At 53.0% G+C, this 12,760-nt stretch overlaps 1 protein-coding gene across 13 annotated transcripts in view; it reads left to right on the top strand.

Moving 5' to 3' along the window:
- RIPOR1 (RHO family interacting cell polarization regulator 1) overlaps positions 1-12,760 on the top strand; it is a 132,125-nt gene that overhangs the window by 65,942 nt on the left and 53,423 nt on the right. The window contains exon 1 of one of the 13 annotated variants that reach the window (XM_025211822.1): positions 5,870-5,969. The exons of 10 other annotated variants lie outside the window; for them this stretch is intronic. Coding sequence is in view for 1 of the 3 variants with exons in the window: in XM_025211813.1 (XP_025067598.1) it covers positions 10,011-10,077 (67 nt within the window). In the remaining 2 variants the exon portion in view is untranslated. Of the gene's footprint in view, positions 1-5,869; positions 5,970-9,920; positions 10,078-11,655; positions 11,679-12,760 lie in introns of those variants that run through there. 2 more of the 13 variants (XM_025211813.1, XM_025211821.1) reach the window with 2 other exon arrangements.

A 12,760-nucleotide genomic window follows, 5' to 3' on the forward strand; every position in this document is an offset into this window, starting at 1 on the left:
TTGCCCCTGAGCATGATCTCCCCTGCAGGCCCCCCACAGATGTGCTCCTTGATGATTCTCTCCAAGATCTTCCCGAGCACCGAGGTGAGGCTTACAGACCTATAGTTACTTGGGTCTCCTTCCTCCCTTTCTTGAAAATTGGGACCACATTAGCCAGTTTCCAATCTCCTGGCACCTGGCCAGATGACCACGAATGCTCATACAGCCGGGCCAAGGGCTCCGCGATGACCCCTGTCAGCTCCCTTAACACCCTTGGGTGGAGGGCATCTGGACCTACAGATTTAAAAATGTCTAGCCCTTCCAGAAGGTCCCTAACTACATCTGCGCTGATTGAAGGCCCGGCAGAGCTATCCCCGAGATTGTCCCTACCTCTGGTAGGTGGGATATCCTGGTCCCTGTTCAGGAAAACAGAGGCAAAGAAACTGTTAAAAATATCAGCTTTGTCTGGCGTAGCCACAAGATTACCGTTTGCGTCTTGCAGGGGCCCTACATTGCCTGGTGCCCTCTTCTTGCTCCCAATGTACTTGAAGAAGGACTTTTTGTTGTCTTTAACCCTGGACGCTAGCCTGAGGTTCATCTCTGCCTTGGCCTTCCTAATAGCCCTCCTACACTCCCGGGCCAAGGAGGAGTACTCCTCCTTGATGATAGCTCCTCCCTTCCACTGGTTGTATGCCCCGTTTTTAGTCCTCAGGCATTGCTGAATGCCCTTGCTGAGCCAAGGGGGTTTCTGAGCACTCTTACCTCCCCCCTTGCTTCTCTCAGGGACTGTTAACCTTTGGGCCTGGAGGATCGCCCCCTTAAGGTACGACCATCCCTCGTGGACTCCCATCTCCTCTACCTTTTGGGCCCTCAGTGCCTCCCCCACTAGTCTCCTAAGCTCATTGAAGTTGGCTCTTCTGAAGTCGAGGGCTTTTGCCTTGGTGTAAGCCCTTGACACCCTGCGTTGGATAGTGAAATCCAGCAGGTGATGATCGCTATTGCCCAGGTGGTCAAGGACCTGTAGTCCCTTCTCCAGGTCATCCCCCGTGGCCAGGACCAGGTCCGGCAAGGCGTTACCCCTCATGGGGCTATGCACTTCCTAGATAAAGTGAAAATCCTGTAATACAGCCAGGAACATAAGCAAGCAGTCAGACCTGGCTGTCTGCTCCTCCCAGCAAATGTCTGGGTAGTTTAGGTCACCCATGACAATAACTTCCCTTGACCTAACCGCCTCCATAAGCTAACTGGAGAAGTCTTGGTCGAGCTCTTCTCTCTGGTTGGGTGGTCTGTAGTAGACGCCCACAGAAACATCCCTTTTGCCACACCCCCCTTGTAGTTTGACCCAAAGTGTCTCTGCCCGACCCTCCTCTAACGCAAAGTTAATCCTTGATGATGTGAGATGCTCTTTGACATAGAGCGCTACCCCCCTACCTTTCCTCTCTGTCCTGTCTCTTTTATATAGGGTGTATCCCCGAATGTCCACCGTCCAGTTGTAGGTAGGGTCCCATCAGGTTTCTGTGAACCCTACTAAGTCTGTTACTTATCTCGTGTTATGGGTCAGTATGGTACATACTTCCTTTGGTTCCCAGGCTATTTTCTAGACTGTACCCTTGTTATGTTAGACAACCTGTCTGCCTTGAAGAGTGTGATCTTGTGTTATGGCATACTCCCCTCAATTCTCAGTCTGTGTCCATCCCTTGACCTTGTTGTGCTAGACAGCCCATCTGTTTTAAGAGCCATGAGAAGCTGTACCTGTCTCCCAAACTCTTTAGAAATCCGTTTAACCCCTGCTGCCCATCTTGACCCCTTATAATGCATATACCTGTAAACCAATTCCCAAAAAGCAGATCTTTACATGCCATTTTTAAGCCAACAGTCTCTGCTGAGCTGTCACCCAATGCGTTGGAGCTGCCTGTATGTCGCCTGGAGCCCAGCAGCATGGAGAGCTGTGGAGGGGAGAGCACTCCGGCTGCGTGAGGTGCCCGGGGGCCCATGATGTTGCTTTAACTTCTGGCAAAAAAACAAGTCTCAGTGTGTGTGGTGCCCTCCCACCTGCCTGCCCTAGGTGGTTCCTTTGTATAGGGCCAGCTGCGGGAGGGGGCAGAGAGGGAAGAACCTTTTCTTGGGGGTTGCATACCTTTGTGTTTGGAAACATATACTAAAATATTTGCGAAATATACAGGTCCACAAGTGGCTAGGAAAAGGCCTCCTCCCATCTAGCTGCTGTGACCTCAGGGGCCTGGGTCCTTCCCTGGCTGCCTTTGCCCTAAGAGGCAGCTTTTCAGCAGTGGCAGGCCCTGGCATGCAAGTGGGGCGAGGGGAAGCTGGAAGTGTCTGGAGTCTCCTGTCTGCAGCTGGGGTGGTGATTCTCTGTTCCAGTCTTAAGCACGTGGTGCTAAGCTGGCTCTGCTCTCTGCTGAAGAGACTGAGCTGCTTCCTCTGGGTCTTTCCCTCTTTTCTGGACTCTTTGGCTAGGTATAGAGAGAGCTCAGACACAGGCTGTCTTCCTGGGAAACTATCTGGCTTTGGCAGTTCTGGAGATGGGGCTGGCTGTGAGGAGAGCTGGGGCTGATATGCAGCTTTGCTTCAACTTCATCCAGAGGTGTGGGGCAGCTGCTCCAGCATGTGGACCACCCTGGGCCCAAGAACCATGGCTCAGGTACTGCTGCCATCAGATAAGCACCCAAAGGGGAAGGGGACAGAGACAAGGGCTAGCAGTTTCCAGGAGGAAGCTAGCAAATTCTGTGTGCGGGTGAGGTGACTATGCTGGTGAGCTGGGCAATGCTGCCCAGCTCTTGAGGTGTGCCTCCAGGGAGTAGGTGCTGCTCTCTGGTTCCAAGCCCAGTGAGCTGGGTGGGAAGGGCCTCTAGTGCAGACGGGAGGCTGTAGGTTGCTGGACTCTTGTTGGGGAGGGGATGGAGGCTGCATGCATTTGGGGAGGCTTGCTGGGTTCAAACCCTTCAGGAGGACACAGCTGTTCGCAGCCTGGCTTCATAGGTCTGGCTGGTGGAGCAGTACTCTTGGTGGTTGTTGTCTTTTCTCCTTTGTAGCCCAGGGGTAGTTCTTGCCTGGAGAGGCAGGGCACAGTAAGTATGGTCATGTCCCTGCCAGGGCAGGTCTTGGTGCCCTTCAGCCCTGGAACTGTCTGGCTGTGGCAGTGTTAGCTCTGACTGAGCAATCATGGTCCCAACCCTCTGTCTCAGGTCTGTGGAGTTCTGGGCTTTGTCCAGTGCTGAGGGAGCTGGTTTGGGGGGTTTGCAGCTTGTGTCCGTATGTTGCTGGGACCTGGGTGAGAATGTGGTCCCAGTACCCTCCCCTGCCCCTGGGAGTCCTGCAAGGTGGATGGTGGCCAAGTCATGAGAGCTGTGCCTAGCGGGGGACTATCACTTAAACATTTTGTCCTGAGACCAGTGGCTTCCTCAGCAACTCCCAATTATGTGTGCTGCTCCCAAGCCCTTTTGGGACATGGGGTTGTGTGGGGTCATGTCCTATCTTCCCCTTGGGTGGACATATTCTGAGAAGCCCAGCTTTGTAGAATAATCCACTTCCCATGTCTTGCCCTCCCTGCTCACACCTTATCAGAGACATCCCTTGCTGGTCCCACAATGCCTAGAGGGAGGTTGTGAGGGAGCCTTTGTGCCCACCAGGTGGGGGTTGTGTAGCAGGGTAGGAAGGGATCTCCCCCCAACACGCTGTGCCTTCCTTATCTCCTCTTCCTCATGCTGGGCAGCAGGGGGTGCCCCCTCCCCCCACACCTGGCACTCTCATTTGTCTTAGGTTGGTGTCCTCGTTAAGATTTAATGAGAACAAATGAGCTGGCACTGAGTAAAGCTTTTGGCACACTGCCTGGGCATGTGCTGCATCATGGCATCATGTGGCTGGGCTCTTGGAGCTTGGCGCCCTGCAGGCAGTGCTGGATACACCTCTCCTTTTCTCCCCTGTTGTGGGTGATGTCAGTAAGTAGTGCAGCTGGCCCCTTATGCCTCTTTGCCTGGTCAAGTGGCTTTGGCCTGCATCTGCCTCTGCACGGCCTTAATACTGTGGTGTCTGTGGCCCTGAGCAGTCAGGGGTAGATAAACGGTGCCTCTTGGAAGTGCTTCATAGTGTAAATTACTTTCCAGCCTGGTCAGGCTGCAACTCCAATGCTCAGAAAGAAGGAATCCCCTGGATAGAGGTTACGTGCAGCCCTTGCTCAGCCCCTTGCTGCCTATGCATGGAAGTGGGGTTTCATTACTGGCCTGGAGGGATTCCTGTTCTCTTCTCCTGAGCAGTGCCAGCTGCAGCTCTGAGCAACTGGGCTGACAAGCCATTCGTGAGCCACAGTGCTTGCCCTATAGCGTTATCCCATGACTGCACCATAGCTGTGGAACCCTGCTGCAGTCGCACTGCGCTCAGGGAGGGGTTTTTGTGTTCAGTTCCTTGCAGGCTACTGCTTACTTCGTCAGCAAAGCAGAGCAGAAACTACAGAGAGTCCACTACAGCTGGGAGTTGCTTCCGCGTTTACTCTTGCTGAGCTCAGCAGCTCAGGATCCCTCTGCAGAAGGGAACAGGAATTTCTGACATCAGCTGTCTAGTCTGCAATGTTGCCCTGTGCTGTGGTGTCAGAAAATACCTGTTAGGCAGGTGCATGCTATGGGCTGCTCTCCTGAGTTGCTGAGCTCATAAAACCTCTTGGGCCAAATCCCTTGGGAGAGAGATGTAATTCAGAAGGTCCCAGCTAAGCCCCAAGGAAAGCTGGGATGTGACACGGTACATTTTTGCTGGGAAGAACTCCACTCATCGATGCAGGGAGCAGCCAGTGTGCTGCCCTGGCTCAGGTTCATACTCAGTGGGAGAAGCTCAGCTTGAAAGGGCTAGATCTCAATAATCTGGCATGGACTTGGACACAAGAAACCAGCCTGATGGAGGGAGTGATGGGGCAAGCAGTGATTAAATGAGCTTTGATAATTACAGACTGCACAGGGCTTTGAGGACAGTCATCAGCCATTTGTAGGCTGCAAACAGCCTCCAGTTGGGGTGTGGGATGATGGTGAGGCAAATAGAGGAAAAGGTAAAATTCAGCTGAATAGCAGGGGCTGAAGAGCAAAGTATAGTTATTCCCCTCGCCCCTCCCAGAGGGGGGAAGCCTTGCTCCTGATATAGCACGGCTGGACAGAACTCTGGTGCACATAGGAAGGAACAATCCAGCAGCGGTCTCTTGTGGGTGGGTGCACCAACTTGGAGGTTCCCATGCTGCCTTTTGCAGAGAATTGAAGGGTTGCTCAGGCATTTGGGGCTGGCAGCTCTGCTTCTGGCTGGGGAAGCCTCTCTCAGCATGTTGTAAATCAGTGGTGCTCAATCTTATGTCCTCACGGGCTGAACGAGTCGTGCGGAGTTGGTCTGCAGGATGGATCCCATGGGATGTGCTATATCATCTGGCTTATAGGACTCCCCATGGGTCCCAACATAATGGCAGTGGGAGAGTGGTGGCAGCTTTAATTGCTGTGGCTTTCAGAGCTGCAGCAGTTAATGCAGTCACTGCCAAACTTCTGCACCCGTGGGAAGCTCTCCAGGCTGAATGACACTGCCCCACAGGCTTTATTTCATGCCCAGGAGAGAGGTTGATAGAGGCCTAGGTAAGTCTGTCTAGGGCAAATATGTTTGCTATGCCTACAGTCACCTGAAGGTGGCACCCTTGGCAAGGCATCTTCTCTTAGCCATCTCATTCCTGCAGTGCCACTAATTAGGCAGCCTGCAGTTGTTGCTAGGCTTGGAGTCCCACTGGCTAATTAACTGGGCTGCATCTTGTGTGTGTCTGCCATTTGCTCTAATTGTCACCTCTGCACGATCCCAAAGTGACCTTGCTAACTGCAGCAGTTGCACTGAGGAGCAGCCCCTGCAGGAAGGGGACTTCTCTGAACCTGCTGAGCAGTACTGGGATCCGGTTCAGTGTCCTGCCTTGTTGAGAAAGCTGCTGGCTGTGTGCAGAGGCCAGTTCCTGGGAGGTGAAGGTCAGTGTGCTTTCACAAGTGGTAAAAGGGCTAATCTACTCCCATGTCTTCTCTGCATTATTGACAGCTGGGTAGTCGGCAGACTGCAGGGTTGATAGCTCTTCTGAAGAGGAGAGTGCAACCCTGAGACCTTGATGATTTTAGAGGCCTTAGTGCTTGTTTTCCCTGTGGTTGTGAGACTATGCTCCAGAGTGACATGTAGCAGGCTGTCTGGGCGATGGTCTCTGCTCCCCTTTTTGTGGGCCCTGTACTGAGGGACACGTGCCAGCTTCAATAACTTCAGGCCCCCCTGAAAATGGGGTTCCCATCTGTGAAGAGAAGGGACTCAGCTTCTCTTAGGAGCTGGGGAGGGAGTGGGGGATGATGACACCCCAGCCCTGCAGACAGCCAGGAGGATGCTGCTGCTGCTCTAACCTGACCTTGCTTTAAAAGCAGCAGCAAACAGGAAAGGAGCCCGGTAGGGAGGCGGCTTTTCCTTTTCTTCCGAGATGACGAAGTTGTTCCTGGCTATGGAGCTATTCTGCTTGGGCCTTTCCCTGCTGGAGAGATGGGTGGCAAGGCTAGAGAAGCCAAGGTTGGCGTGGAAAGTGCTGCTGTCAAGCTCCTAACTTGGGTGCTGCCCCTCCTGAATGAACTGCAGCTCCATCCTGTGCCCCGCCCCGGTGGGGCAGCCCCAGCCCCACTCCATCCCTCACTGCGGGGCCTTGATCTGCCCCCCCCCCCCAAAATGCCCCTTCCCTGCCCCCTGTGCATTCACCGCAACAGACTTACCAGCTGCATGCAGCTCTCCATGCTGTTGGGCTGTGCTCTTCGCTGCCGCCTATGTCCTGTGCTGCAGCTGCTTGCATGCATGGGGCACTTATCGTCCACATTATCGGTCACATCAAGCTGATTTCCGATACAGACAATTGTCTTTATCGGTGCCGATCTGATACCAGACCTATGTATTGGTGCACCTCTAGATATACATGTTGATTTCCCCCAGTGGCTCAGTGTGGCTTACAATAAAAGACAAAATAATTTAAAAAAACAAGTGAAATGATACACAAGGTATATAACACAAACTCCCCAAGCAATACTCCAGCTTAATCTTGCTTGCTAAATGACTGTCCAGATGAAAAAAAGTCTTACATTACTTCTGGAACAGTGATTCACAATCAGGGTGTCCCAACACCCTGGGTGCCTTGAGATCCTTTTAAGAGTGCCATGGGGCATTAACATGATTCACAAAATAAACCCAGAGATTTCAAATAGGAATTTGTCAGAATGTAATTACTACTACTTGTTGTGGTCTCTGAGTTTTGCGCAACAGAAGAGCTCTGTCATTTTTTTATAGTAAAAAAAATGAGTGAAAACTAAGAGCTGGCATTTTCCAAAGGGTGCCTCAGTCTAACAAGGGTGCCCTGAGTCTAAAAAGGTTGAAAACCACAATTCTGGAAGCTGTCCAGGCTCAGACCCTGGTGAGCCACAAAGGGGAAGGGCTTCCAGAACAGAGGGGCTACTACTGAGAATGATGTCCTGCTTGTTTTCACCAAGTGAACTTAGCGTATGGGTGGAACTTGCAGGAGGTTGCTCTTGGCTGACATTACGGTTCATGCTGGAACATCAGGGAGAAGGCAGTCCCTTAGTTATCTAGGATCCAGACATTTTGCTGTTGCTGCTGCTTGTATTATAGTGATGTCTGCCTGTCCCAGCTGTGATCTGGCTCCTCTGTGCAGATGCATGGTGAGGAACAGTCCCGGTCCTGATGAAATCTCCTTCCAAAGAGATGAGAGAGAAAAAGGGTTGGAAGGACAGCATTTGGCCAAGATCATGCAGTAAGTCAGAGCATAGAGACAAGTCTCTGGGCCTCCTGACTCCTCCTGTACAGTAGATAGATTTGACTCCTTCTCAAGTGTATTATTTCCTAGACCGTATTGTCTTTGCCTGTAAACCCCTCTGTCATGTAGATGTAAAACCACCTGCCTGCCTCCAGGGAGAGAAGGGAAGTTTGTTTAATGGGTGAAGAAGCATTATGAAAAGGTCAAACATTCTATGGATGGCTGCTCTGTAAGTCTTCCTTTCAGTCTGAGTTCCCAAGTGTGTCCCTGCAGTTATCTTTAGTCCCTCCATGCTATGTCAGGTCTAAGGGCCGAGTGCTTGGACCATCCTCTTGGCCCTTGTGGTCTGGGGGCAGTTACAGGGCTCATTCAGCTGTGCTTGCCTCCTTGCCCCTCTGCACCTCCTGCCCTTGCTGCTGCCCGTGACTTTGCATGACCCAGGTCAGCTCCCTGTCAATGTCAGCTCCTTGGCAAAAGTTTCAGCAGAGTTGAATTAAAAGTAAATTGATTCTCAGAAACAGCCCCAGTCCAGGACTGCCAACTGGCGCCAAAAAGGACGTCAATGAAACCCAAACAAGGAGGCTGCTACAGCAGCTGCCCCTTGCTGACTCCCTGTGCACAGCCCCTTGCAACCTTATGGCTGGGACAGGAAAATGGCAGGTTGTGTCATCAGCTGAGCGTCCCAGGGTCTGGGCTTTCAAGTGCCCCACCAAGGGGAAGGGTGGGGGCGCTTTGTTCTTTTGCTTCTTTCTCCTCCTGAATGGCTCTCATGAAGACAAGAGGGGTTTTCCACTTGCATTTCAGGATACAAATATAGGTCTTTGTCTAGTAGATTACAAATGTAGGTCTTTGATTGGGGAGCTGGTGAGATAGTTGCATCCCAAGAGACCAGATCGGATGCTGAAGGATTGTTTGCCTGATTTTCCCAGTCCCACTTGGATACACTAGTTTTTTCTTAATGTTAAACTCTAGTGTGTCCTGAGCCTGCAAGAGGAAGTTTTCATAACCGTTCTGCCTTTACAGGGACCAGAGGATCCATGTGTACTGCAAGGCTGAGGGTGATTTTTGTGCTGTGGCATGACACACTTCTGGAAGCTATTGGGTCTGATCCCTGCTTGTGGGCAAGAGGAAGGGCTTGGTGCACAGAGAAGCAATGGCTGGGCTTTTCCTCCTCCTCTGTTCATTTGGAGAAATCTTGGTGGTGCCAGAAGAAAAGTCCATACTTGGCCACCAGATAACCTGCACCGAAGCCGAGTTCTTGGCAGGCCCAGACCAGCTGCAAAAGTGGGAGGTGACAATGTTGGTAATCACAAGGACTCTCTTGGCTTCCTGCTGGATGCTGCTTGTGCCATTGTGCCATTATCTGCTCTTACCTGTCTGGTGCCTACCCAGAATGGGGCCGCTTGGATAGGTGTGGTGGTGGATTTGTCTCTCGGGGTTAGTCTAGGGTTTGGAGTCCCACTCCTTAGCTGCATTCTAAGTGCTGTAGATTCACTGCGTTATTTTGGGCAAGTCCTTCTGTGCCCATGCCTTGTTTTCCCTTGCCAGTAAATCAGGACTAATGCTACATGTCTGTCCCATGAGACAGCTGCAAGCCTTTGTGGGTGTGTGAAGGGATTTGAAATCTTTGCAGGGAAAAAGTTGTTAAGAAAAGGTCTCAACAGTAGCAGCTTGCAAAGATTCCTATGTTGATCCTGCCATGGCTGCCTAGGTAGAAGGCTAGTACCACTGGCCCCTTGCCCATGAGGCTCTGGACCCTGCAGGTGCGTGGGCCTTGCCAGGCTGAGTGGAGCAGGGGCACAGCCTGGGAGGAGCTCAGCTGTTCTTAAGGGAAGTCAAGGGAAACCTGCATGCTTTCCAAACCGTGGAACCAAGCTACATAGATTCAGGGCCAGATACTAGAGCAAGCAGGGGGAGATGGGTTGACTTGGGACCTGGCAGAGCACGCGCAAGGTTCCCTGCCCTCCCTTGTTCCTCAAAGCAGTGTCAGCAGTGGTGGGGTCCCCTCCCTGCAGGAGGGACAACGTGGGTTTGACTCACTACTCTGGAACAGCAGGAACTGTGGTGATGTCAGGCCTCTAGTAGGGGAAGTGTGGGTGGAGACTGCAGGCCCTTCTCAGCAGCCTGGGGAGCAATCCCTGGCAGAGCACAGAGCACAGAGCACAGGAAGAGCTAGCAGAGCCAGCCACGGCACACGCAGCCCTGCACAGTCTGACCCCTCATGAGAGGGGGCACAGCAGCAGCCACGTACTGGCACCACAGCCCCAGAATGAACAGCAAGTACAAAGGTACCGTGACTTCCTTTGAGTCCTCTTTGTGTGGTGCCAAGCTTCACCACCACAGGCTCCCCACACCACCCCCAAGATTTCTCCTCGTTTTCTCTGATGTGATTATTCATAGCACCCAGGGGGAGCAAGCGCCAGTGGGACATGGGCCCGGTTTGACTCTCCTGTGTTGAGGAATAGGGAGCAGGGGTAACAGGCTTGTGGCAGAGACCACAGGGACGGGTGTCAGGGGAACAACCTCCATAGCCGAGGCAGCGGTATGGGTGTCGGGATGAGTGGGATACACTTTGCAGCTTTATTTTTCTCCCAGCCCTGGCCTGAAGAGATGTCTGCCCTCCCCTCCTTAGTCTAGGGTGGCAGCTCCCCTCATATTTCAGTCAAGTTCCATCAGCACTGGTGTGGGCAAGGGAGTCTGTCTAGCTCCATCAGTGACTCAGGATGAGCCTGAGACTTGGGCCCTGGCGTGGGCAAGGCAGAACAGGAGGTCATGTCCTGGCACTGTCTGGCCTGCCTCCTGCACAATTTGTTTGCATGCTGTTGATTCAGACAGGCAGAGGTTTGAAATATGCATAGAGATCTGGACACTCCGGAGGAGGAGAACTCTTCTGTGGTGCCGAGCCCTGGCTTCTATTTCTAGTTCTGCCACTGACTCCCTGCGCGTCTTGGGCAAGACCCTTCCTCAACTGCGCCTCAGCTTCCCCTCTGAGACCTAGGGCAAACAACCCTCTTGCTCATGGGGCTTGGGAGGTTCTGTGCAGCATCTGCAAGATGCTTTGAGCCTCACAGAGCGGAGACAGGCAAGGTGGCTGCTGCGATGATAGTGTGTAAACACGACTGCGGGTAAGCAGTATCCAGGAAGTGGCTGTGGGCGTTCTCTCTGGTTTCACAGATGAATGTGGGGCTGCAAGGTGGGACTCGGTCAGACGCTGGAGCAAGGCGGTGGGAACCCCACTGCAGCCAAAGCCTGAGTGAGAGACGGAGCATGTGGGCTAGCCCCCATGCTTTGCCCAAGCTGCTGCACCCCTTTGCAGTGGAAAACTACATGGGTAGTGTCAGACCCCTGAGGCAAAGCCTGTTACGTGCTCCAGAGCTGTGAGCTTTTGTTGATCTCGGTCCTTCTGTTGCCTGGGTCCCCTTTCTCTCGAGTTGTGATGTTCCAGTGCATTGTCCCACTTGTCTGTTACACTGGGATAAGCAGTCCCCAAGCTGTCCCTGGCCCTGAGGGGGCACCTAGCTCTAGCATGGTCCTCCTTACCCTGCTGGATCTCTGCTCTGGCTCTGAGTCCCTATGCCCACTTGGCTGTTGTCAATCCCAGAGTCCTATGTTTTGGGAAGGGCCCCTGGAGCCTGCAGCACATGGTGCTGGCTGTCCCAAACACTCCAGGTGTGCTGTGCTGCCTCGAGCTCTCTGGTGTGGCACTTTCTGTGACTTTAGTGTTGATGCTTTACTCCGTGAGTCAGTGCCAGGCTGGTTTCCTCCTGTCACACTCCTACAGTTTTACCATTTAAATTGCTATTTACAAATAATGAGATCCCTGAAATAAGCAGTGGCAGAAGCAGCTTGGGAGCTGGAGCAGGTGACACTGAAATCCCCATTGCAGCTGGTAGGAGTTTTTAAACGTGTTGGGAGTGGGGGTAGGGTTGGTAACCTGTTGTTCAGGGGGATAGTTGCTTCCTCATCAGTGCTACTAGCAGGGCTATGGAGCACAGGGGGTAGAAGCAAATAGCTGCCCCCCCCCACCCAGCACATACTGGTTAGGACTGGCAATCCTGACAGGCTGAGAGCAAGAGTTGCTGAGCCTTGGTGTAGAACAGTAGTCTCCAACCTTTTGAAGTAGGAGATCACCTTTGGCATTTAAGAGCAACCCAAGATCTACCATTTGCCACCGCCACCCAACTCCCCATCCCCCTGACCCCTGCCAAGCAGGTAAGTCTGTGGGAGGGGAAGGGGAAGGCAGAGGGAGAAAAAATTATTTGGGAGCGCGCCCAAAATTATTTGCGAGGTAAATCCCACCCAGCTGGGGCCTCACTCAGTTTACCCCTGCTCCTGCCTCTGCAGCACTGTCCCTCACTGCAGGGGCCTCGATCTAGCCCCTGCCCCTTCCCTCCCCCACAGACTGACCTGCTGGGCTGGGGTGCGTGCGTACATGCACGCGGGCACTCAGCCCTCCCACCCCAGCCTCGGATCAACTCCAAGAAGCTCCGAGATCTATCGGTAGATCGAGATCCACTGGTTGATGACCACTGGTGTAGGGCCATGGAGGGGCAGAGCACTTGGCAGCCTTGTCAGATGTGGAACTGGAGATGTGGTGTAAGGCTGTGCGTGCGCAGAAATGGTGTGAGGATGTGGTATTAACCTATCCTCTCACCATAATCTCTGGGGGGAGACCCAGCAGTTTTTAGTGGCCTTGTCCAGCAGGTCACTGGGCATTCTTCCTACAGTGCTTCTGAGGAACTCTGCAATGGACTAGGTTTCGTCTTGGGAGAACACTAAGTCCAGGGGAGGAGGGGTGAGACTGAGCTAGCCTCTCAGGCAGGTGTCTTGGCGGGAGGCAAGCTGCATAGTGCTGTGTAGGTGCCAGGCAGGGGTGCGGGCACATTCCATCCTGCTCCCTTGCTGTGGAGAGCAGCAGGCTGAGAGCTCGTGGGGGGTTGCGTAATGGGAGCTATTCCTGGTGGCGCTCTT

Source organism: Alligator sinensis, unplaced genomic scaffold, assembly GCF_000455745.1.
Source record: "Alligator sinensis unplaced genomic scaffold, ASM45574v1 scaffold260_1, whole genome shotgun sequence".
Classification (NCBI taxonomy): domain Eukaryota; kingdom Metazoa; phylum Chordata; order Crocodylia; family Alligatoridae; genus Alligator; species Alligator sinensis.